The 25,452-nt window shown below is 52.0% G+C and overlaps 3 protein-coding genes and 1 pseudogene across 7 annotated transcripts; 3 read left to right on the top strand and 1 right to left on the bottom strand.

Annotated features, from left to right (window-relative positions):
- Nucleotides 1–605: 605 nt before the first annotated feature.
- Nucleotides 606–1,034, bottom strand: LOC123368372 (annotated as a pseudogene).
- Nucleotides 1,035–1,666: 632 nt separating this feature from the next.
- On the top strand, nucleotides 1,667–10,092 carry LOC123368328 (zinc finger and SCAN domain-containing protein 2-like). 3 transcript variants are annotated; one of them, XM_045013068.1, is made up of 2 exons: nucleotides 1,667–1,802; nucleotides 8,553–10,092. In XM_045013068.1, the coding sequence occupies exon 2, from the start codon at nucleotides 8,612–8,614 to the stop codon at nucleotides 9,974–9,976; it is 1,365 nt and encodes a 454-aa protein (XP_044869003.1). In that variant the 5' UTR covers nucleotides 1,667–1,802; nucleotides 8,553–8,611; the 3' UTR covers nucleotides 9,977–10,092. The 3 variants fall into 3 exon arrangements, with proteins under 3 accessions (XP_044869003.1, XP_044869004.1, XP_044869005.1); XM_045013069.1 differs by lacking the exon at nucleotides 1,667–1,802 and adding an exon at nucleotides 6,553–6,608; XM_045013070.1 differs by lacking the exon at nucleotides 1,667–1,802 and adding an exon at nucleotides 6,557–6,673.
- Nucleotides 10,080–25,287, top strand: LOC123368333 (zinc finger protein OZF-like). The gene is made up of 3 exons (XM_045013076.1): nucleotides 10,080–10,099; nucleotides 22,825–22,944; nucleotides 23,558–25,287. The coding sequence occupies exons 2-3, from the start codon at nucleotides 22,866–22,868 to the stop codon at nucleotides 24,733–24,735; spliced, it is 1,257 nt and encodes a 418-aa protein (XP_044869011.1). The 5' UTR covers nucleotides 10,080–10,099; nucleotides 22,825–22,865; the 3' UTR covers nucleotides 24,736–25,287.
- Nucleotides 15,591–20,024, top strand: TBRG1 (transforming growth factor beta regulator 1). 3 transcript variants are annotated; one of them, XM_045013089.1, is made up of 2 exons: nucleotides 15,591–15,976; nucleotides 18,009–20,024. In XM_045013089.1, the coding sequence occupies exon 2, from the start codon at nucleotides 18,082–18,084 to the stop codon at nucleotides 19,165–19,167; it is 1,086 nt and encodes a 361-aa protein (XP_044869024.1). In that variant the 5' UTR covers nucleotides 15,591–15,976; nucleotides 18,009–18,081; the 3' UTR covers nucleotides 19,168–20,024. The 3 variants fall into 3 exon arrangements, with proteins under 3 accessions (XP_044869024.1, XP_044869023.1, XP_044869022.1); XM_045013088.1 differs by having other exon boundaries at nucleotides 15,592–15,976; nucleotides 18,039–20,024; XM_045013087.1 differs by having other exon boundaries at nucleotides 15,593–15,976; nucleotides 18,042–20,024.
- Nucleotides 25,288–25,452: the final 165 nt, after the last annotated feature.

The raw sequence follows: 25,452 nt of genomic DNA, 5'->3' as shown, positions 1-25,452 counted from the left end.
GCAAAAGGATTCTGCCGCTGTAAATTGCATCTGCATTAAGAGGGTTTTAGACTGGCAAACCTTTTAAGTCCAGCAGGGTTGTTGTTATCTGTGTTGTAAACCCTTTATTGACTGTTTTAATGTTAAACCTTGGGTGTGATCTGCAGTTCCTGTCAAGTCATTGCTGGTGGCTGCCAGGGCAACTGCCTCTGCCAAAAACCCTCCCCAAAGGTAAACTCTTATTAAACACACATAAGAATGAAGCTGAAGCATTTGAAATGTAAAGCGGTGAGTAAGGCTTTCATTGTAATACTATCCCTTACCCCCTTTCTCTTACAGAAGGGTTTTCTTGGGGGGAAACCCCTGCTTCACAGCATTTGATGGTATTAACTGTCCTTTTGGGGAGAAAACTGTCAGTTGCAATGATCTGCAGTGGCTGCTGGAGTCTAATCCTGTTCCCTTTCATACAAAACAAGACCAACTTGTTCGGCGAGAAAGGTCAAAAGCTGGAAAATGCAGTTTCTGTCTCTGGTGCTGATGCACACTTGTAGCCTCGCTGCTGGAAAAAGACACGCCCAGCATTATGCTCTGAGCCATTTGATAGGAGACATACTGGTTTTTTTTTGTTTTTAAAGTTGAATTTTCATTTATTAAGCAGACAATACAAAGAGATTCACTTAGATTTCTGACTCTGTGCTTGTGCCTTCAACACTTTCACAACAATCTTCTGCTCCTCAATAAGGAAAGCTCATTTGATTCTGTCACAAACACATTTAGGACACATGGAACCGCCACAGGCTCTGCTAACATGCGTCTTTGTTTTTGACAACCTCATAAGGACTTTAGGGCGCACAGCACGAACACCACGAAGTCTTCCTGGACACACACCACATGCAGACTTCGGTGCTTTGCCAACTTTCTTGGTGTAAAGGTAAACAATCCTGTTACCTGGTGTCCGGGACAGCCTGGTCTTGTTAGAGGCTGTATTGTAGGACAACCTACGATGGTATGTCAGTCGCTGAACCATTTTTTATAGCTGGTCTCGCCAGGACTGGAAGAGCCATACTGTTACCAGGCTGTTTAAGGTGTTGCTTTCAGCTTCTTATCCAGTCATGCTCTCAGCTTTGTGGAGTGAAGTGTTTCTTGATGATTCATCCAGATTCTTACTACACAGAAGGCAGAAAGGGAAGTGGAGAGAGGTGCAAGGTGACACAGCCTCACATCTCAAGTGTTGGTCAGGATTTAGCCCAGGGGTTCTCAAACTGGGGGTCGGGACCCCTCAGGAGGTCAGGAGGTCATTACATGAGGAGTCGTGAGCTGTCAACCTCCACCCCAACCCCTGCTTGCCGCCAGTATTTATAATGGTGTTAAATATATTAAAAAGTTTAATTTATTAGGCGAGTCACACTCAGAGGCTTGCAATAGGGAAGGGGTCACCAGTAAAAAAGTTTGAGACTCACTGATTTAGCCAGAGCCAGTGGAGGTGGCAATGTCATGTTCCTACTCTCTGCCTGCTCTGGTCAGGGCACCTTTCAGGGTCAGGACAGTGAAGGCCCAATGGTGTCAGGGTGGATCCCAGGGTCCAAAGGTGAGGGTGGAGATTGTGGCTACTCCCCTGTGCTGAAGTTTGCTCCTTCCAGCCCACATCTCCAGCTGCTCGACCGCAAACAACATCCAGAAAGGGGGCGGCAGCATCATCTCAGGAACACGATCCAATCCAAACAAATCTGGGGCTGATTATAACTCTGAACATTTCCTCTCATTTCTAGAACCTTCCATCTCACCATCCTGCCAACCCGAGCTGCCTTCGATTCCAAGGCCAGGCGGGACCAGGCCCGAGAACTGCCCCAAAATCATTCCCAGAGCAGATCTTTTAGAAAAAAACATCCAGTCCTGATTTGAAAATTGACAGTGATGGAGAATTTACCAAGACCCTTGTAAATTGTTCTGGTGACTAATTATCCTCACTGTTAAAAATTTAAACCTCTTCTCGTGGTTCCTTTCCCCAGAACAATCTGAGTTCATGCCAGTCTTTCTCCATCTTCTGCTGGCTTTTATGAACAATATAACCTAGCTGGTCTTTCGTTACTCCTTTGATGTGGGTTTCCTGTACCATTGGGTGGGGTGTGTGGTGGCTAATTGGAGTGAGTGCTTCTTGTGAACAGACATCTGAGTTTTCTGAAGTACAGCTGTTAGCTCTCTCTGAAAGTCATGAGAATCAGCCCTACTTAGGGAGATCAGGGAAGGGATTTTTGTTAAGGCAGTTGCATTCTTTAACCCAGGGCACATTTTTCTGATCAATCAAATAACAGAACCAGGCTCAGCTTGGTGGATTGGAAATTCACTTCACTTCAGAAATTCACTGTACTACCAACTCCCTAGTGTTCAAAAACCTGAGATTAATCAAGAGGTGTTTTAAACATAATAATAAATTTTGGGTTCTTTCTAATTGCCTGTTGGGTTTTAAAGCTTTCAGATGCCCTCAAACTTTTCACCATAGCCATGAGGGCTAGAAATGTATTTATATAAAAAAAGAAAAAGCTAATAATAATATGTAGCTCTTGTAGAGCACATTTCATCAGTAGATCTTAAAGCACTTTACAAAGGAAGGAAGTATAATTATCCCCACTTTACAGTTAGGGAAACTGAGGCACAGGGCAAGGGAGTGACTTGCCCAAGGTCACTCAGCAGGCCAATGGCAGAGTTTGGGATAGAACCCAGTCCAGTGCTTTACCTCCATGACTCCAACACCTAGGGCTTTAATAAAAACACCAGCTATTGTGAGACTTATGATCAAATCGCAATAGCTGGCAACTTCTCCAAAGTGAAAGATGAATGAAGCAAGTTTCATTCATTTGAAGAGAGTGGATACATTTTAACACCTTATCTGTTCCTCTGATATGGATGAGCGACTAAGAAAGAGCCCTGAATAAATCAACCAATTAGCAATTCTCCTTCTGAAGTATAACGTACAAAACAGATCCAAATCCAGTCTGCAGGCGTCACTTAGTTCTGATGCCTCATTTCTGGCATTGTGCCCATCCAACACAGCTGCCTGCATAACCCAGGCCAGAGATTCTCATCCACTAATTTCTGCATCTAGTTCAATAGTTTCTATTTGGCCTAAAAGACATTCAGTCTTGCTGACAAACTCCATGTTTATTCAGAGAACCACCCTGTTCACAGCAAATGTTTCGATGGTTCATGCCCCTCCTGTTGAACCTTACTAGTCTGAATTTGTCTCACATCCGTTCCCAGCCATTGGCTCGCTTCCTGCTTTTGTCTGCTGGATCTTAACAGAGCTGTCTATGTCGACTGTGATCAAATGACCACTTAGTCTTCTCTTGCAGTATTTGGCATTTTTTCTTAAAGCTCCCAGAGTCCTGTGATTCTGCTGGACAAATTTCTCAGCTTTCATTAAAGAAAAAAGCAAGTTTTTACCCTTCATGGTCGCAAAGAAAAGCTTGAAAACCTGCATCCTAAAGACACCATCACCAGAAGGCAAATAAACACAATCCCACAGTTGGTTTTTTTTGTTGTTGTTGTTTTTAAACTCATGATTTTAAGTCAATCTCATGATTTTCTGCTGGTATGATTTGTTCAGCAAAACAGTCTGAACTTGCTGGAGAGCTGGAGAAATGACAATGTTAGCTAGACCAAGGTCCTGGGCTCCTAAACTTTCTGATTCATTCCCTGATTTAACAAATTCAAAGGAAGTTCTTTGGCATAAGAAAGTAAAGGGAAAAAAGGCACAGTAGTGTCCAAGTCTGCTTTATAATAAGCGGAACTGGGCTTGTTTCCCACTTTAATTTTTGGAAAGTTGCAGGTTATGGTTTTCTGGTCTTGTTTTAGCTGAAGATCACTTATTTGGGCCTTTTTTATTCCACTTTTGCTTCTGCCTTCAGAACTGGGTGCCTGGCCAGCCGCTGACACTCTCTGGCCGCGCAGCGAAGGCAGCGCTGTCACCAGCAGCAGCGCAAAAGTAAGGGTGGGAATCCACCATGCCATGCCATCCTGACTTCCACATTGCTGCTGATGGCAGCATGCCAGCCAGCAGCCGGCGCTCTCCTGCCACCCAGCCAGAGCTAAATTTGTGCCGGGTTTGTGCCCAGGCACCTATTTCGTTACCCATTAAACACATGAAATCAATGAGTTGTAGGCACCCAGGTGATTTAGAAAATAGATGCCTAAACGCAATCTGGCCTTGTGTGTCTCAGTTCCCCATCTGAGCAATGGGTTAATGGCCCTGCTCTGCCTCACAAGGGTGTTGTGAGGATAAAGACTTTAAAGGTGAGTAGGATATTACGGTGATGGGCAGTGGCGGGTTACCATATAGGCCCCACAGGTGCACTGGCACCCTGGCCCCACCCCCTGCTGCTCCTTTCTCTCGCCCCCAACCCTGGTCCTCTGCCCTGCACCTCCTCTTCGCCCCCAGCCAGGCTGGAAGATGGCGGGAACCTGTATAGAGAGTGAATGAATATATTGCCCTCCTCCCCTGCCCCCCGTGTGGAGCCGGCCCGAGCCCCCTCTCTCTCCCCCCCTCCTTCCCACATGTAGCCAGCCTGAGGCACTTACCCAAACCCCCTCCTGCCCTATGCAGGGCTGGCCTGAGCCCTGCCTCTTGCCACACCCCCCCCAGAGCCCCACTGCTCTCCCCCCCACCCAAGCCCCATTTTGCCAACACTGCATTATTTATGCTGTATGGCTCGTGCCACCTGGCGATCAGTTGACAAGAGCAAATGGGACAAATCCAGTTTTGCCAGAAAAGTTGGGACATCCATCCAGGGCCAGAACGGTAGCTATGGTTACCCTAGCAGGGGTCCCCACATATTTTAGGTTGTGCCCCCCTTTTCCTGGCCCACACCCACCGGGAGCTGGGGCCTGAGTCGGGAGTGGGAGCTGGGGGCTGCAGGGGGCCAGGGGCCGCAATCAGGGGCCAGGAGTGGGGCCGTGGCTGGGAGTGATGCAGGAGGTGAGGCTGGGGCTGGGGGCAGGGCTGGAGTGGGGCCAGAGAAGACCTGGGGGCAGAGCAAGGATGAGTTGCAGTCCCCCGGCCCCCAGTGTGGGCTGACCCAGGCCCCACTGCACTCACAGTGACCCAAATGTCCCTCCGTCCGTGCCCTCCTAGGCTGTGGTAAAAGTCACCCAGAGAGCCCAGGCAGCTGTGGGGAGACCATGCCCTCCAGCTGCCCTGGGTGGGGGACCAGGGTGCCCAAGAAGCAAGAGCAGCCCCAGCCCGTGTCCTTGTCCCCCAGGATGCATTGCCCAGGAAAGATAGAGGGTCCAGGGATCCCCATAGTGCCCCAGGCTTCCTGGGTAGCTCTTACCCTGGCCCTGGCTTCTGGCCAGGCCAGGGGGCAGAGCCTTATGGGAAGGAGAGGAGCAGGGTGTGGGGCCCTGTGGCAGGGGGGATGTGTGGGCCCCAATGTTCTTTATGCCCAGGGGGCCCCAATAAATCTTAATCCCCCTCTGGTGATGGGGTCCAGATAAATACCTAAGACCTGGTCTACACTTAAAAGTTTTACCAGTATAACTACTTTTGTTAGAGATGTGATTTTTTTTTCTGAAACAGGTATACAGGTAAAAACTCCAGTGTGGATGCAGCTACGCTGGTATAAATGTGGTGTTTACCAGTATAGTCATTCGTCTTCCTGTATTGGACTGGACTTGATGAACTCTCAAGGTCCCTTCCAGTTCTACGATTGGAACAGCTAGACGGCTATTAGCATCTTTGTACTGATATCGCTGCATCCGCCCTCGGGGGGAGGAAGTGGTACCACGTTAGCTATACCCAGCGTTAAAGCCGGACAACTTTCTAATGTAGACAAGGTCTTCGATTAATAGATTCCAAGGCCAGACGGGACCATTGTGGTCATCTTGTCTGACCTCCTGTATAGCACAGGCCAGAGATCTGCCCCAAATCATTCCTAGAGCAGAGCATGTAGAACAAACATCCAGTCTTGATTTAAACATTGTCAGTGATAGAGAATCCACCGCAACCCTGGGTGAGTTGTTCCAATGGTTAATTATTCTCACTGTTGAAAATGTTCACTTTCTCTCCAGTCTGAATTTGTCCCGTTGGATCATGTTATACCTTCCTCTGCTAGATTGAAGAGCCCTTTGTTTGTTCCCTCTGTAGGTCTAGATTGGGATCAAGTAGGGTGACCAGATGTCCTGATTTTTTAGGGACAGTCCCAATATTTGGGGCTTTTTCTTATATAGGCATCTATTATCCCCCACCCTGTCTGGATTTTTCATGCTTGCTGTCTGGTCACCCTAGGATCAAGTCACTCCTCCATTTTCTCTTTGTTAAACGAAATAGCTCGAGCTCCTTGAGCCTGTCACCATAAAGCCTGTTTTCTAAGCCTTTGCTCCCTGGGGCTCTGTCTCTGGTGTTACGAGGGAGGGAAGGATTCTGGCTAGATCTGACTGTGCCCAGTGCCTGGAAAGGATCCAGTGGCTGCAGCCACTAGAGGGCCCTGGATATGGCCCAGGAGCAGGAGTCTGCTCTCTCTGCTCAGCTTACCAGGGCTGACTGAGCTTCCGCCGCTGCTGCATCCGGCCTGGAGCTGGGCTGATGATTGGCTGCTGTTCCCTAGTGGGATCTGATGCCCAGCTTCCCAGCTGCGGTAGGGACCGTCTCTGGCTGGACCTAGGCCCCCTGGGCTCTGCCAACATTAGCTCCTGAGACCAGGTGATAGAGAGAGCTGGGGATGGGGCGCTGTGCAGAGCTCCTGCCTTTGCGAGACCCCAGAGCGGCTGCCTGAGGGAGGCAGAGCTCATGGCCCTGGGGAGGGGCAGGGAGAGAGAGACTGAAAGGGGAGAAACAAGTGGAGAGAGGGAATCTGCTGCCACCATCTCCCCTGGCATTTCGCCACCCCCGACACACCTGCACACACTGACACTCTGCACAGACACGCTCACACAGTGACACACACACACCACCATCTCCCCTGGCATTTCACCACCCCTGACACACCTGCACACACTGACACTCTGCACAGACACGCTCACACAGTGACACACACACACCACCATCTCCCCTGGCATTTCACCACACACTGACACACATGCACACACTGACACTCCGCACAGACACGCTCACACAGTGACACACACACACCACCATCTCCCCTGGCATTTCACCACACACTGACACACCTGCACACACTGACACTCTGCACAGACACGCTCACACAGTGACACACACACACACCACGATCTCCCCTGGCATTTCGCCACCGCTGACACACTTGCACACACTGACACTCCGCACAGACACGCTCACACAGTGACACACACACACCACCATCTCCCCTGGCATTTCACCACACACTGACACACATTCACATACTGACACTCCGCACAGACACGCTCACACAGTGACACACACACACACTCGCTCACACATGCTGACATGCAGACACGTTTTGACCCACCTGCTGCTATAACACCGACACAGGCCAAGAGGCTGATGGACCTTAGCACACTCACATGCTGACACGCTCGTGCACCGTGACGCACACATGCACATGTACATACGCTGACACATTCACACACACATGCACGAGTCATACACATGCACTGTCTGACACACAAACTTATACAGACCCCCTCCGGCACCCACCCACCCACACTCACACAGGCAGAGATCACAGTTTCCTGTCCATTCCCAGGGCTCCCTCCATTAGCTCCGTCCGTTTGACAGACTGTTGAGGTCTGCAGAACAGCACATACTAGGACCCATTGTGCCCATGCAGTCAGGCCTCCTGCCTAACCCAAGCCAGAGAATCTCGCCCAGTAGCTCCTGGCTGAGCTGTACCTCCCACAGGGCACGTACCCAGCCCCAGCTGACCTCTCACTCCCCATGTTTGATTCCATGTCCCTGGGACGTTCCCTGAAACACCTAACAAGCCCTGAACTCACCTTGATTCTTTCCCTCACGCTGAGCAGGATTCCCAACAGCAAATCTGACGTGGTTCCCCAGACAGAGGGAAGGGAAGAGCTACGTGTCCTGGATTTCTAGGGTCTGGGCACGGGGTGGATTCTCCATCACTGGAAGTCTGTTAAAATGGAGATGCGACATCTCTTTCCCAAAGTCAGGAGTCACTGGGCCACAGGCAGGAATGGCTGGGGGAGATAGGAGGCCAGGGTGGAAGGGCACAATGGGCCTTCAGGCCTAGATATCTATTACCCTAGAGACAGCAGAGAGGTACAAAAAATGAAACCAGCTCAAAGTATTTGTGAGTGCCCTGAAACAGCTGGGATCCCACAGACCTGCCACGAACTCCAGCTCTGCCCCCATCTCAGCCAGGCTAGGACTGTACCCAGCAACTGTGGCAGCATCACTGGAAGTCTGGCAGCTGCTCCCCCGCTCAGCTACGTTTCCCCTGGGTGTTTGGAGGGGGCGTGGTCGTCCTCTCTCCCCCGCCCCTGGCAACTTATTTGATCAATCCAACAATGATTGATTTCACCGCCTTGGCCATTCCCCATTCTGAGGATCTCCTTTGTGTCCCCCAGCATTGCCCAGCGGAGGGAATGACTCTCATCCAGATTCTTTCTCGTCCCAGCAGGAGCTGAGATTTAAGAGCGAGGACGAGGAGGGAATCGGCAGCAAGGAGATGATGAGACCATGGATCCGGATGGGACCGCCTCAGGAATCTCTGAAGCTGAGGAACACCAGAGTCCTGGGCAGGGAGAAGCCCGCGAGGATCACAGCGGGTTGGAAGAGCAGGCAGATGGCGATCCTGATGCTGTCAGGGGAAGTTTAAATGTCCAGGATGGCACCCAGCCAGGGGAGGAGCCAGCCACATGGGCTGAGCCAGGGAGAGGCCACAGTGGGAGCTCAGAACATAGGGCCCAGGAAAGAACCCAGCTGCGGCAGAAGCCCCACTGCTGCCCTGACTGCGGGAAGGCATTCAGCTGGAGCTCCCACCTCATTCAGCACCAGCGGGTTCACACAGGGCAGAGGCCCTACAAATGTCCTGACTGCGGGAAGGGCTTCACCCAGAGCTCAGACCTCATTACCCACCAGAGAACTCACACAGGCGAAAAACCCCACCGCTGCCACCAGTGTGGAAAGGGCTTCAGAGTCAGCTCGGGGCTGGCCCGGCACCGGCGGGTCCACACTGGGGAGCGCCCCTACAAGTGCCCTGAGTGTGGGAAGAGCTTTGGTCGCAGTTCCAACCTGCTGACCCACCAGCGCATGCACACAGGGGAGCGCCCGTACCAGTGTGGGGAATGCGGGCAGTGCTTCAGCCTCAGCTCCACCCTTGCCAAGCACCGGCGGCTGCACACAGGGGAGCGCCCCTACACCTGTGCCGACTGTGGGCAGTGCTTCAGCCTGGGCTCCACCCTGGCACTGCACCGGCGCAGCCTGCACACGGGTGAGCGCCCCTACCAGTGCACTGACTGCGGCAAGCGCTTCAGCCGTAGCTCCAACCTGGCCACGCACCGCCGCAGCCTGCACACAAATGACCGGCCCTACAGCTGTGCTGAGTGCGGCAAAGGATTTGGTCGCAGCTCAGACTTGCTGGCCCACCAGCGCAGCCACTCCGAGGAGCGGCCCTACCGCTGTGCTCAGTGTGGCAAGGGGTTCGGCCGCCGCTCCAATCTCCTGGCGCATCAGCGCAGCCACACCGGGGAGCGGCCCTACCCGTGTGGGGAGTGTGGGAGGTGCTTCAGCCGGCGCTCCGACCTCGTCAGCCACTGCAGGACCCACACCGGGGAGCGGCCCTACCTGTGCGCCCAGTGCCCCAAGAGCTTTGGGCAGAGCGCCGACCTGCTAACCCACCAGCGCACCCACACTGGGGAGCGACCCTACCGCTGCCACCAATGTGGCCAGAGCTTCAGCCTCAGCTCCAACCTCCTGGCCCACCGCAGGGTCCACACCGGGGAGAGGCCCTACCACTGTGCCCAGTGTGGGAGGGGATTCACCCGCAGCGGCAACCTCCTGGCACATCAGCGGCGGCAGCACGCCGTGGGAGAGACCACCTGATGGCACAGAACATGTGCAGGGAGATAGAGCCCACCTGAGGGCACAGTCCATGTGTGGGGAGAGTCCACCTGCCAGCACAGAACATGCACGGGGGAGAGTGACCACCTGAGGGCACAGAACATGGTATGGAAGAAAATTATCTTGAATGCTTATGACTCAGTGTCCTCAGAGATAAAGAACAAGACGCGGTATTAGTTGGTGTCTGCTACAGACCACCAAATCACACTAGGGAACAGGGAGACCAGCTCCTTATACACCTATCTATAATGTGTAGATAAAAATGCTGCGTGGTCCTGGGGGATTCCAATTTGAGTGACGTATGCTGAAGGTCTCATGCTGCCAGTATTAAAACATCCTTGGAATTTCTAAACGTTATAGATAATGTCCTAATTCAAAAAGTATTGCATCCAACATGGGGGTTGACAGATAAAGAGGAAATAATCACAGAACTAAAAATTAATGGTAACTTAGGTACAAGTGATCATTACTTGATCAGATTTATACTGTGCAAACAGAATAAAGTCCAGACCAGTGATATATATACTTGGTGCTTTAAAAGAGCCAATTTCACAAAGCTGAAAACAATTATGAACCAAATCACCTGGGAAGAAGAATTGAATCAGAAAAATATGATTGATAATTGGGAATTGTTTAAGAAGACTTTATTAGATGCCTAGAAAGCCAAAGTCCCACAATTGAGGAAGAAGGCCACTGATCTGGTTCAGAGGGGAAGTGAAGACAACTGTAGAAAATAGAAAAAAAAATACAGTGGAGTCACATCATCAGCACATTTAACTTACGCAATTTTAACTATACGCGCCCGGCAAAAGAAAAAACAAAAAGAGAAAAAGAACAATTTAAATACTGTACCTGTAGTGCGGGCGATTCCGCCCGCCATTCCAGTCAATGAGCGTTTGACTAGACGCGATTTTCGCCTTACGCGCTGACTTCAGAACCTAACCCCCGCGTAATATGCAACTCCCCTGTATATAACAAATGGAAGAAAGGGGAAGCTGATCAATATAAATCAGAAGGTAGTAATTGTAGAAAATTGATTAGAGAAGCAAAGGGATGCAAGGGAAAACCTATGGCCAGCAGAGTTAAGAACTATAAGAAGGAGTTTTTAAAGTATATTAGGAACAAAAAGAATCCTGACAATGGCCTTGGTCCATAACTAGATGGAAACGGTAGAATTGTCAATAATAATGCAGAAATGGCAGAAATGTGCAACAAATATTTCTGTTCTGTATTTGGGAAAAAAATAAATGATGTTGTCATATCATATGATAACATTCCATTCCACTAGTATCGCAGCTACTAAGGTCAGACATTTTTAAATATATAACTTGCATCCAGAAGTTTTTAAAGAGCTGGCTGAGGAGCTTGCTGGACCATTAATGGTGATTTTCAATAAGTGTTGGAACACTGGGAAAGTTCCAGAAGCCTGGAAGACAGCTGATGTTGTGCCACTATTTAAAAAGGAGAAATGAGATGACTGGATAATATGGGACTGTCAGTCTGACACTGATCCTAGGCAAAATAATAGAGCACCTGATACAGGACTCAATTAATAAAGAATTAAAAGAGGGTAATATAATTCGTGCCAATCAACATGGGTTTATGGAAAATAAATCCTGTCAAACTAACTTGATATCATTTTTGGATGAGATTACAAGTTTGATTGGCAAAGGTTATAGCGTTGACATAATAGACTTAGACATCCGTAAGGCATTTGACTTGGTATCACATGACAGTTTGATTAAAAAACTAGAAAGATATAAAATTAACTTGGCCCATATTCAATGGATGAAAAGCTGACTCACTGATAGGTGTTAAAAGGCAATAGTAAGTGGAGAATCATCACTGAATTGGGTGTATTATTAGGGGGGTCCTGCAGGGATCGGTTTTTGGCCCTACCCTATTGAACATTTTTAGTGATGACCTGAAAGAAAACATAAAGTCATCATTGGTAATGTTCGCAAGTGACACAAAAATTGAGGGAGGGGTAAATAATGAAGAGAAGGTCGCTGATTCCGAGCAAGCTGGATTGCTTGGTAAACTGGGTGCTAGCAAACAAAATGTGTTTTAACATCTACGTCTAGGAACAAAGAATGTAGCCAGACTTACAGGATGGGGAAGCAGTGACTTTGAAAAAGATTTAGGGGCCCTTGTGCATAATCAGCTGAACATGAGCTCCCCTTGCAATGCTGTGGCCAAAAGACCTAATGCAAATCTTGGATGCATAACTGGGAATCTCAAGTAGGAGCAGAGAGGTTATTTTACCTCCGTATTTATCACTGGTGCTATCACTGCTGGAATTCTGTGTCCAGCTCTGGTGGCCACAATTGAAGAAGAATGTTTACGAATTGGAGAGGGTTTCAGAGAAGAGCCATGAGAAGGATTAAAGGATTAGAAAACCTGCCTTATGGTGAGAGAGACTCAAGGAGCTCAAAAAAAACAGGAGTACTTGTGGCACCTTAAAGACTAACAAATTTATTTAAGCATGAGCTTTCGTGAGCTACAGCTCACTTCTTCGGATGCTCAATCTATTTAGTTTAACAAAGAGAAAGTTAAGAGGTGAGTTGGTTACAGTCTATGAGAACCTACATGGGGAACAAATATTTAATAATGGACTCTTCAATCTAGCAGAGAAAGGTATAACACGATCCAGTGGCTGGAAGTTGAAGCCAGACAACTCAGCCAGATTGGATGATTTTCTAAAAAATCTGCTTTAGGAATTATTTTGGAGAAGTTGTCTGGCTTGTGGTGCTCAGACTAGATGATCACAATGGTCCCTTCTGGCCTTGGTATTTATGAATCTATGAACTTGCACAAGGAGAGAGAGAGACCCCCTAACACCATAGAACACGTGTGGGGGGAAGAGAGAGAGAGACCACCTGGTGGCACAGAATATGTGTGCTGTGGTCTCCGTTGCAGAGGCAAGGTCAGAGCTTGTCTGCCAGCCAGACCCTGCTGCTGGGCCTCTCTATCCCCTGCTCACCTGGCATTTGTCAGACTTAGATGGAGATGTTCACCCCGTGTGAGAGCAGCTGCGACAATGACAACACTCTGATGGGTCTGAGACACGGGCCCTGCACCCTGCCTCACAAGACGAGATATTGGCAGAGGAGGGGTAGCCATTATGATGGCCAATAATTGTATGCTTTGCTGGAGCCCTAAGCGTCAGTAATAATGTGAATCAAAAGCTGTGAACCAGAGGAGGCCTGGCTTTGGTAAAATAGCAACGTGTCAGGTGCCAGCTAACCAAATAAGCACATTCCTGACCAGAGAAGACAGTATAAAAACACACAGATCCCTCAAGTACCGTAACTATGTCAACACATTCTTAAGAGATGGTACAAGAACACACCAACCCCTTGTAAAATCAGGGAATGACAGGATAATGGATGAGAATGTTTTCTTCAAACTATCAGGTACAGGGGATAAGGGTAACTAACAACATCTGGAGTACATGGATGTTTGTATCAGTGTATAAAAGGAGAAGTCATAGGAGGGTATCTGTGTGCTCGCCAAGGGGACGGCATCCTGGTGTGCTGATTAAGCAGGTACCATTGTTACAGGCATACATGTGTTAGTGTACGCTGTAGCTCTTACCGGACGCTAGTACTGTGCTGTGTCGAAAATAAACCTGGCCGAGCGCCTTCACCACCGAACCGAGCCTGTGGTCTTTCTTTGTGGACAACATGGAGGTTTGTTGAATCAGCAGCTGCACTGTCTGCTAGTGCAGCTGACATCGGAGCTGCGGAAACTGCAGCATTTAGCAGCCTTAGCAACATTGCAGCTGTAACAACACTCCACAGCACTAACAACAGTAATCCCAGACTCTGTGACTCTGGTTAAACTGTAGCACCCCTCCCCCCCACCCCATCTGGTTTTCTGGGATCTATTGGCCTCATCATGCATGAATAGAATAAAACAGGAACCTTTCCATTGGCTTCAAGGGCCACTGGATCTGGATCTGACAGATTGCACTAAATTAAGTTTATGGTTTAATTTGGTTTCTTACTTTGAATTGGAGCTAATAAAACAGGACTGAGTTTCCCAGCGTCACGCTGAGTGAACTTCTTTATCCTGAAAGTGAAAATAGTTTCAGAGTAGCAGCCGTGTTAGTCTGTATCCGCAAAAAGAACAGGAGTACTTGTGGCACCTTAAAGACTAACAAATTTATTTTAGCATGAGCTTCCATGAGATAAAGCATCCGAAGAAGTGAGCTTTAGCTCACGAAAGCTCATGCTAAAATAAATTTGTTAGTCTTTAAGGTGCCACAAGTACTCCTGTTCTTTTTTTGAAAATAGTTGTGATTGTAAGTGGGGGTGAGATACCAGTCCAGCCTCCTGCATAACCCGGGTCAGAAAAGCTCAGGCTCAAGGTGCTTGGCTGTATGAGCAGGGGACTAGTGAGGATGAAAATTTATGTAGGTGGCAGATTATCCCACATCTGCTAGATTCTTACACTTTTCTGTGCAGCATCTGATGCTGGGCACTATCAGAACCAGGAGACTGGACTACCTCAGCTCTGATCCCGTTTGGCAATGCCCATGTTCCTACATCTGCTGGACCAGATCATTTGCACCCAAGAGTTTTCAAAGAATTGTCTGAGGAATGAGAAAATGTAGATATAATTGATGCCAATCAATATGGTTTAATGGAAATAACTCATCACATGGCTTGTACAGGTGGTCACAACTTTTTTAACACAAAATGTTTTTAGTTGAAAACAAAAGAAATTGTGAACAATTATTGGCACTTTTGTCTTCTGTGAAAAATTTGACTTTTTAATCATTTTTTTCTCAAACACGTTATAGAAATCAATATACCTAGATCTCTCTCAGCAGTTCCCAAACTGCAGATGGGGTTGTGCTGATCCCTAGTGTACAGAGGTTTCCATTTTGCTCTGCACATATACAATGCATGTGATGTCATGTGCATGTACAAGGTGCTCTACAACATGGCGTCCTACAGCAGAATGGGTTTTTTAAACGACAATTGACTAGGGTCAAAAATTTTCACAGAAAATGTTGGTGGAAAATGGCCTTTTTCCCAAAAATGAAATATTTCGCACACACACAAAATTATATTTTGCATGTCTTTTTTTTTTTACAAAACATTGTGACATTTCTTAATTGAATGTTTTATCCAAAATATAATGCTATAAATGACGTTGAAATATTAGAAAATTGTTTACTGTAAATGAAAAATGGCTATAACTATTTTTACAATGGTTTGATTAATTTTATGAAAAATGAAAAACATCTCTTGAAACTTTGGAGTGAAAACAACTTCAGAATTTCTTCTGAACTGAATTTTTTTTTTCATTTATATTTTGACCGTCTCTACAAACTTGCTAATAATTTTAAAACAAGCTGTCAGTTTTAGCTGATCTGTGTAATTGTGTGGATATAATAGACTTGACTTCTACGGGGTCTATGACTTGGTGCAGCACCGTGTTCTGATTAAAACCCGAGCTCCATGCCAAATCAACGTAGAAGGAGTTAGATGGAATAAAGACCGGGTAACTAGGCTAATATGCAGAACCCAAACCCTAATGTGCACAACTCCACCCATAAGCTATATAGCCCTAACCACACACCTAACCTGCAGAACCTGAACCCATCCTTAATCTGCTCAGATCTAACTCCAGACCTATTCTGCACCATGCTAAACCCAGCTCCCTCATCTGCATCGCCCTAATTTGCATAACCCAACCCAAAACCTAATCCGCCTGTCCCCAGCTCCGCCTCGAATCCGCACGACCCTAACCCTGACCTGCACCATCCTAACCCGGGAGAAAAGGATTAAAAACCGAGCAGCCAAATCCTCCGCTTGGCAGCGCAGGCAGGGACCGGAATAACAGCGGGACCTTCCTGTGCCAGCCCCGGAGCAGCTGGGGCCGCGCTCCCGAGCCGGCTCCCGGCCCGTGTGTGCACCAGGAGCGGCCGCGGCTGCAGCGGGGCCCCGGGGGAGTCGCCCCGGCCCGGCGGTGAGTGGCGGCGCCGGGGAGCCCCAGAGTCGCGGCGAGAGGCGGCCCCGGGGCGGGAGGGAAACAGCCGCAGAGGCAGGAAATCGCTGCCTGGAGGAAGCGGCCGAGCGAGGCGGGGATCGGAGCCGGGGGGGGGGCAGAGAGAGACACCCCCGCTCAGCCAGCTCCGGGGCACCACGGGCTGGGGGGGGGTCTGTGCACTGAGCCCTGCAGGGTCCCCCGAACCAACCATATTAGCGGTGCCCCCCAGCCAGCTAGTCCCCCTGGGGCTGGATCAGAGATCCCCCCCCCCCCCGCCAAGGAAAAGGCCCCGTGTCCCATTCCCCACACCCCTGAGCCAGCCAGGACCACCCCCCCCCCCCCGGCCCCATGTCCAGTATTCTCCCACACCCCCCGAGCCAGCCAGGACCCTCGGCCCCATGTCCAGTATTCTCCCACACACCCCGAGCCAGCCAGGACCCCCCCCTCGGCCCCATGTCCAGTATTCTCCCACACCCCCGAGCCAGCCAGGACCCCCCCCCCCGGCCCCATGTCCAGTATTCTCCCACACCCCCGAGCCAGCCAGGACCACCCCCCCCCCGGCCCCATGTCCAGTATTCTCCCACACCCCCGAGCCAGCCAGGACCCCCCCCCCCCCCGGCCCCATGTCCAGTATTCTCCCACACCCCCCACCCTGCCAGGACCGCCCCCCCCCGGCCCCATGTCCAGTATTCTCCCACCCACCCCCCCCCCGAGCCAGCCAGGACCCCCCCCCCCGGCCCCGTGTCCAGTATTCTCCCACACCCCCCAGCCTGCCAGGACCCCCCCCCCCCCGGCCCCGTGTCCAGTATACTCCCACACCCCCGAGCCAGCCAGGACCCTCGGCCCCATGTCCAGTATTCTCCCACCCCCCCAGCCTGCCAGGACCACCCCCCACCCCGACCCCATGTCCAGTATTCTCCCACACCCCCGAGCCAGCCAGGACCGGCCCCATGTCCAGTATTCTCCCACACCCCCGAGCCAGCCAGGCAGTCCTGCTCAGAGCCAACCAGCCAGCAGCAGTAGTGGCTTGTGAGTGAAGGGACCCAGCCACGTGCCTTCTTCATAGATACTCAAGGCCACTGAGCCCATCCCGCCCGGCCACCTGCATCATCTAGGCCAGAGGGTCTCCCCAGCGAATAGCACTAAGGGCAGGTCAGTTATACAGAGCCCCCCAGAGCAGCCTCTTGAGCGTGTGTGTTAACAAGGCCAAATGCCCAGTTACACCTCTAGGACAGAGGAGGCAGCCTACACGTAACAGAGGAGGGGCTGTATCCTGGAAGGGAGAAGCTCTGGGAAGGGCTTAGGAGTCATGGCGAAAGCCTGCTGAACATGAGCTGCTAGTGGGAGGGTGTAGCTGAGAGGGAATCTCGCAGTCCCTGGCTGTCTGAGGAGAGGAGAAGCAGGGACGGGGCGGGGCGGGGCGGGGGGGGGGCTACCTCTGTATATGGCACTAGTAAGACTGTTACTGGAGACTCTATCCAGTTCTGGTGTGCACACTTCAAACAGGGTGTCGCCAAATTGCTAAGGGGTCAAAGAAGAGCTACAAGACCGATTTGAGATCTGGAAAACCTGCCTTAAAGCGAGAGACTAAGGGCTTGTCTATACAGCAAAATGTACTGGTATAGCTATATAATTATACAGCTGTCATTATAGTGATGCCACCCATTGAGAGACACTTTGCACCAAGCCTAATACCTGAATGTTCTTTTACTTAATCATACAGAGCATAAGAGCACAGATCATACAAAGCAATAAACATCTGAAATTGCAATGTCGGTAACTCAGCCAGGATGCAGGAATTGTTGGGGGGGAGGGCTGGGATGGAGGGGCAAAATGAGCCTTTCTTCTGGCCTTAACGTTTATGAAATGTGCTGTTCTGCAGAGTCCAGCGGCCTTTGCAGGGACAGAGCTAATGGAGGGAGCTCTGGGAATGGATGGGAAACAGCGATCTTGGTGTGAGCGTCCATGTGAGAGTGAATCTATGAATGTGTGTGTCTGTGTGTGCCCATAGAGGTGATGGTGCCTGGGCTTTCTGCTCCAGCAGGTCTGAAGGCGGATATCCCTCCAGGCGTGGTGAGCCGAGGATGAAGAAGGTGTCAAGGAAGAGCCAGAATGAGAAGTACCGGCTGAAATACAGCCGGCTGCGCCGGGCGGCCAAGGCCATGGTGTTCGAGAATGCAGCCCTGTGCGATGAGATTGCCCGGCTGGAGGAGAAATTCCTGCGGGCGAGAGAGGAGCGTCGATTCCTCTTCACCAAGCTGCTGCAGCTGCAGGCGCTGTCAACCGAGGAGGAGAGCCCGGCGGTGCCACTGGGGGGCATCTCAGCAGGGTACGGCATGGCACCGATGCCTGGCCCAGATGAGCCAGCGCCTGCGGGGAAGCGGCCCAAGAAGGGCAAGGAGAATGGGCGTGCGGCCAAGCGACGGGCAGCACCAGACAGGGGGGTGCGGCGGCTGGTGCAGCCAGTGCCGCTGGACCCTTCGGGCCGGCCTGTCTTCCCCATCGCGCTGAGTGGGCTGACGGTCTACAGCCTGGGTGAGATCGTGGCCGACCGGCCAGGCTTCCACGACGAGGGAGCCATCTACCCAGTGGGCTTCTGCAGCACACGGGTCTACGCCAGCATGCGGCGCCCTGACCAGCGCTGCCTCTACACCTGCCAGATCAAAGATGGCGGCGTGGGCCCCCGCTTTGAGATCGTGCCTGAGGATGAGCCGGGCAGTGCTCTGGCGGGCACCACGGCCGACACCTGCCATGCCCAGCTGCTGGCGGCCATCAGTGCTGCCCGGGGGCGGCCTTACCCTGAGCTGGAGGCAGCCGGGGCTGATTTCTTCGGCTTCTCGCACCCAGCCGTGCACAACCTGATTCAGAGCTGCCCCGGGGCCCGCAAGTGCGCGGCCTACCGCTGGGTGCGCTTCGAGGTGTGTCGTCCCGGGGATGGGCAGGTGCCCCAGGGGCTGCCCGACAACTGCGCCGCCACCGACTTCCAGTCCTTCCGCCGCCGCGCCCAGGAGGAGGAGGAACGGGACCGCGGAGGGGGCGGAGCTGGGGGGCGTGCACTGGGGCTGACCCCTGCCCAGGCCTTCACTTCCCCCTGCTCCTATGAGGAGGTGTTCCTGAGCCGCCCTCTCGAGTCCCCCAGCCATGGCAGCCCCGATGGCTCTGACGACTGAGCCCCTCTCTCCCCCTCAACCCTGGTGTGGCCTCTGTGGAGCCACCCCTCCTGGTACGGCCTGCACAGCTCTTCCCATGGAGCCGTCCTTCCCCCAACCTATACAGAGTTCCCAGCCCAGCATGGCCCCCACAGCTCCTGCCACTGAGCCCCCTCCCCCCGTGTGGGCATCACATGCCCCTGGCATGATCCTCACGGCTCCTCCCACTGAGCTCTCCCTCTCCACCACAGCATGACACTCCCCCGCCAGCTGTGCTGGCTCTGGTGCTCTCTGTGGGAACCTGTGCAGCTGACTCCAGGTGGGCTTGTCCCCACCCTGTGTGAACACTCTGCTCTCTAATAAAGATGGTGGTGGAAGCCACATCCCTGGCTCTGTCTGCTCCCTTTTCTGGGTGTAGGAGGGAGGGGCAGCTGGATGGGTGAGCTACCCCTGCCCTGTTCTTGTGGCTTATCCAGTGTTAACAGTGGGATCCGAATCTGGATCCCAACCCCTGTGCACTCAGCCATGTGGGGTGTGAGCTTAAGAGCCACCCAAAGCTGGGCAGCGGGGTTTGGACAGATGGGGCAGCCTATCCCCTCCCCAGCGGCATCCTGGGGCTGCCCACTCCCTCCAAACTAGACTCAGCCACTCCTATCCAACCGAGGCACAAACAGGCCCTTCCTCCATTGGAGTAGGGCTCAGACCCATATCTCACCCACATCCACCAGAGTAAATGTGCCACAGCGATGTGCCAGCCAGACCCCTTCCCCTTCCCCCAGCGCTGGCTCCCTGCCTGTCTATAACCCTGTGCCTTCCTGTTGTGCTGACACTGCTTGATCTCCCAGGAGACACAATGTCTCCCCCGCCCTGCAGTTCCCGTCAATCCCCCCCAGCTGACCCTGACTCAGCTGACCTGGCTATTCCTGGCTCTGGGAGGAAATGAGGTCTAGTGGGTTGGGAGGGACTCAGGACTCCTGGGTTCTCTTTGCTGGGGGAGTGGAGTCTAGTTGATTAGAGCAGCGGGGGCTGGGTTTTATTCCTAGCTGTGGCAGCCATAACCCACGGGCTGCCTTTGACTCTGTACCACGCTGCCGCCTCTGCGCTCCCTGCCCCTGGTTCAAATCCTCCCCCCCGGAGGCTCCCTCCTGGTTTACAGCCCCGTTCCCCGGCGAGCCGGGGCATGAATGGGTTAAAGACACCAAGTTCCTGGAGTGGAGCTTGAAGCGGGGAGGGGGACGGGATAGCGGAGGGACCTTCCTGTGCCAGCCCCGGACACCTGGGTCCCGAGCCCAGCTCCCTTCCCCGCCAGGGTGTGCGCAGGGCGAGTCCCAGTCTGCAGCCCCGGGGATCGGCCCGGCCCGGCCCGGCGGTGAGTGGGGGCGAGGCGGCCACGGGAGGGAGGGAAACAGCAGCAGAGGCAGGAAATCGCTGCTTGGAGGAAGCGGCGGCAGGGCCGGGTGGGATCGGAGACCCCCCCCCCCGCCACACACCTGGGTAGCCCCGGGGTTTGTCCTGCAGGCGAGGACGGGCCCTGCCCTGCCCGGGGGAGCGGCTGTGCCAGCGATGATCCCGGGTGTGGGCTGACTTAGGCTGTGGGGAGGAAGCGTAGGGGCAGCTCAGCTGTGGAGCAGGCATGAAGGAGGGGGGCTGGTGTCTGGTGGAGCAATGACTCCCTCTCCTGTTGCCTGGCCGCACAGGCTGCCAAGGGAGAGTTAGTTTGTGGTGTGGGAGCTGGGACTCGCCCAACTCCTCTAGATGCCCACGTGGTGGGAACAGCAGCTGGGCTGGCACTGAGGGCCCTCAGTGACCTGTTAGTGGGGTTTCTGCTTTTGGAGTTCACTAACATCAGTTTTTTGGGTGGTGTTTTAAACAATTTTTGACTTCTGTGTAGATATCCAAAACCCCGGGAGCAGGGGGTTGGGGTGTTCAGGGCTTTCGCTTTGTGTATATTGTAATGAGTAATCTATTTGCTATGGACCCTTGTGCGCTTTTACTTAGCAGTGTTTCAAACAGCACTATGTTAGAGCACACTAGGGAGCTTCTAGTGCGCACCAGCAGGATCCATGTGGACCAATTAATGCTCAACATATTCGTTCATTTGAGAAATCATACTCCTGTAGTGCACATTACTGTTCCGTCTAGACAAGCCCTTATAACCCTTCCAATGTTTGATTTCTTTTCTTTGTTTTGGGGTGTTTATCAGCTAAAACCTAAAATCAGACGCCCTACCCATTAGCAATGCCCTGGACATCCTGTGCCCAAGTAATGCCAATTTAGGAGGACATTATGTCTCTTGTGATATGCAATGTAGCTGTGTTGGTCCTAGGATATCAGAGAGACAATGTGGGTGAGGTAATATCTTTTATCTGGGGTTGTCGAATGATTAAAAAAATAATTACAATTAACCACAAGATTAAAAAAATAGTCCTGATTAATCACAGTTTTAGTCAGTGTTAAACAATAATAGAATATCAATTTAAATTTATTATAAATAGTTTTTAATGTTTTTCAACATTTTCAAACATACTGATTTCAATTACAACACAGAATACAACGTGTAGAGTGCTCATAGTGCTCACTTTATTTTTCAGTTCACCTCATACTACTGTGGTGCAACCTCTTTATTGTGAAAGTGCAAATTGCAAATGTAGAATTATTTTTTTACATAAACTACACTCAAAAACAAAACAATGTAAAACTTCAGAGCCTACAAGTCCACTCAGTCCTATTTCTTGTTCAGCCAATCGCTCAGACAAACAAGTTTGTTTACATTGACAGGACATAATGCTGCCCGCTTCTTAATTACAATGTCACCTGAAAGTGAGAACAGCCATTCACATGGTACTGTTGTAGCTGGTGCTGCAAGGTATTTATGTGCCAAATATGCTAAACATTAGTATGCCTCTTCATGCTTCGACTTGTAGGTTCTAAAGTAATAATAATAATTCTACATTTGTAAGTTGCACTTTCACAATAAAGAGATTGTGCTACAGTACTTGTATGAGTTGAACTGAAAAATACCATTTCTTCTGTTTATCTTTTTTACAGTGCAAATATTTGTAATCAAAAATACTAATATCAAGTGAGCACTGTACATTTTGTATTCTGTGTTGTAACGGAAATCAATATATTTGAAAATGTAGAAAAACATCCAGAAATATTTATAATACATTTAAACTGGCATTCTATTATTGTTTAACAGTGCGATTAAAACTGTGATTAATCGTGACTATTTTTTAATCTAGTTAATTTGTTTCCTGTTAATTGCTTGCGTTAACTGCAATTAATTGACAGCCCAACTTTTAATGGACGGAACTTGTGACACAGACACTGGCTGAGTGCTAGGCAAGGACTCCCAACTCCTGGGTTCAATTCATGGTTCTGCTGTAGACCTCGGACAAATCACTTTTCCTCTTTGGGCCTCGGTTCATATTCCTGCACTTTGTCTATTTAGAGTAGACAGCAGTAAGCTGTTCAGGGCAGGGAGTGTCTTCCACTGCGTGCCCGTGCAGCACCCCGGGCAACAGAGCCCCCAACTCGGTTGTTGGGTGCTCGTGCAGTCTCTGAAACAATGGGACCCTGATCTCTGCTGGGATTTCTAGGTCCTACTGTTGCTAGTGACAATAAGAAGTTCTCAGTGCTGTGATAATCTCCGATGCCTCCTCTCTGCTGTTCCAGGGGCAGGCGTCCCCGTTCCCAAACCCGACCTCGTGTCCCACATGGAGCGATGGGAAGAGCTGCAAGTCCCAGATCCCCAGTGCTCCAAGGAACAGGAGATGCCAAGAGGCACCCACGAAGGTGAGGGTACTCGGAGACCATCTGTGAGGGGCCACCCTTTGATTTCACTCCTGGCACTCCAGCAGGTGAATAAAGAGGAGAGGGTAGCTAACTCCCTCATCTTCCATGCTAGGCAGGCTTAGCCTCCTTGAGACACCCCCAGCTCTGGAGATCCAGGGAGGCAGTTTTTCCCCCTTAACCATCATGCAAAACCAGTCTCTCCGGAAGTGTGTGTCTCTTTAACCCCTCGCTCCTCCTTGGTCTTTTGACTGTCCCCTCCCCACTTCATGGGGGTGGGGGTGATTCAGGCACAGATTGTCAAAGGTTCCCATTGATTTCAGTGGAGGTTAGGAGTTTGAAGTACTTTTGAGGATCTGGATCTCAGCCCTAGGAAGGTGGGTCTGGCCCACCAGATGTGGGAGGGCAGAGGTAGCTAGTCCTGAGTGTGCAGCTCAAGAGCTCTGACCTGGGCTATTGTCCAGTCACGGGTCCTGACTGCCAGGATATGGAACTGACCCGCTAGATGCTGCAGGAACCTTCCGTACATTAGGCAGACAAACCTCTAGAGCGGCCATAGATTATTACAGGCCACTCCTGATCTGCCTCCGGCACTCCCATCTGGCTCATCTTCCAGGTGCCGAGATCCCGCGTAGAAGCAAAGAAGAGACTTTGCAGCATGAAAGGGAAGCAGCCAGATGCAAAGGGAATGTGTCCTGTAGACCCAAGCGGGGCGATGGCTGGGTGGAAGGGCAGCAGGATCCCGGACCTCTGGGTTCCATTTGCGTGAAGAGTGGCATGAGCGACGGGTCAGTGGGTGGCACCCCAAGCCCCATCGCCTGCTCCATGTGCGGGAAGGGCTTCAGCCGCAGGTCGAACCTCACGAAGCACCAGCGGGTCCACACAGGGGAGCGTCCCTTCTGCTGCACCCAGTGTGGGAAATGCTTCAGTCAGAGCTCCAACCTCTGCCGGCACCAGAGCCTCCATGCAGCAGGCGAGGGGCCCTGGTGCTGCCCCGAGTGTGGGGAGAGCTTCACAGGGAGCACGGGGCTGGCCAGGCACCGAAGAACACATGCCATAGGGGAGAGATCCCACTTCTGCCACCAGTGCGGGAAAGGCTTTGCCAGCCACTCACTCCTGACCATTCACCGGCGCAGCCACTCGGGGGAGCGGCCGTTCTCCTGTGCCCAGTGCGGGCGCAGCTTTGACCGCAGCTCCCTACTGGTGGAGCACCAGCGCACCCACACCGGGGAGCGCCCCTACCGCTGCCACCAGTGCAGCCAGGGCTTCACCCGCGCCACCCACCTCAGCCGGCACCAGCTAATCCACCGTGGTGAGCGACCTCACGGCTGCCCCGAGTGTGGCCGGCGCTTCCGGCTTCGGGCTGCATTAGTCAAGCACGTGCGGAGCCACACAGGGGAGCGACCCTACAAGTGTGCTGAGTGTGGGGCGGTCTTCGCCAGTGTCTCCTCCCTGGCCCGGCACCACCAGAGCCACGCCGGTGAGAAGCCCCACCACTGCCCCGACTGTGGCAAGAGATTTGGGCAGAGCACTGCCTTCGCTGAGCACTGCCGCACCCACACTGGGGAGCGCCCCTACCGCTGCCTGGAGTGTGGCCGCGCCTTCGCCGGCAGCTCCAACTTCATCCGGCACCAGAGAATCCACACCGGGGAGCGGCCCTACCAGTGCCAGGACTGCGGCCGCACCTTCCGGGCCAGCTCCAACCTGGCCAGGCACCAGAGGACTCACCACCAGGGGCTGGTGGTCACCGAGTGTGGAGATACTCCCTTGCTGGGACGGGCAGGACAAAGCTAGGGTCACTGGGGGCATAGGCCTAGGTGGAGCCGAAGGCCGTGGGGGGTTGGTTGGGGTTGGGGCCATGGCAGGTGTAAGCTGAGATGGTCAGGGCACAAGGCAGGAGCTGGTGGCTGGATTCTCTGCAGCCCTGAGCCAAGCAGCACCCCTGGAGCAGGATCAGATGGCTCAGACCAGAGCTCACCAGGGAAGGTGGCTCCTGCATCTTGCCGCACCTGCCCTCTCTTCCCTGCCGTGGTGCTGAACTCTCCGTCCAATAGGAAGCGCCGTCTCCTAATGCTCCTCCCACCATTACCACCACTTTAGGCCAGGCCTGCTGGGGCAGAGCTCTCTCCTTTCATCACCCCAAGGAAGATAGGGCCAGTGTTGGCCCCTGGCTCCAGTCTGCTTCTCACAGGGCTGCGCCATGGCGACAAACTCGGAGGTGCCCCAGGGGCAATCCCACTCTAGGAGAGCGGCCCTTCTTTGCTGTATGGACCAGTATCAGGCAGGCTGGATCTGCCCTCAGTGCTGCAGTTCGCCCAGGGGATGGACACACACACACACACGACTACGCAGGTTTGTTTATATTAAAAACAAAAGCCCACAACCCGTTGTCGTGTTTTTTTGTTGTTACCAGGTTAAACGTGGGGTCAGCCGACACACTGAGCCCCCGAGCTGCCGGCTGAGCCATGCTCATCCTAGTTGCACTTTATTTCACACTCTCCTAAACTGCAC

Source organism: Mauremys mutica, chromosome 4, assembly GCF_020497125.1.
Source record: "Mauremys mutica isolate MM-2020 ecotype Southern chromosome 4, ASM2049712v1, whole genome shotgun sequence".
NCBI classification, from domain to species: domain Eukaryota; kingdom Metazoa; phylum Chordata; order Testudines; family Geoemydidae; genus Mauremys; species Mauremys mutica.
The sequence above is the reverse complement of the archived record's forward strand: the minus strand, read 5'-3'. Positions and strand labels throughout refer to the sequence as shown.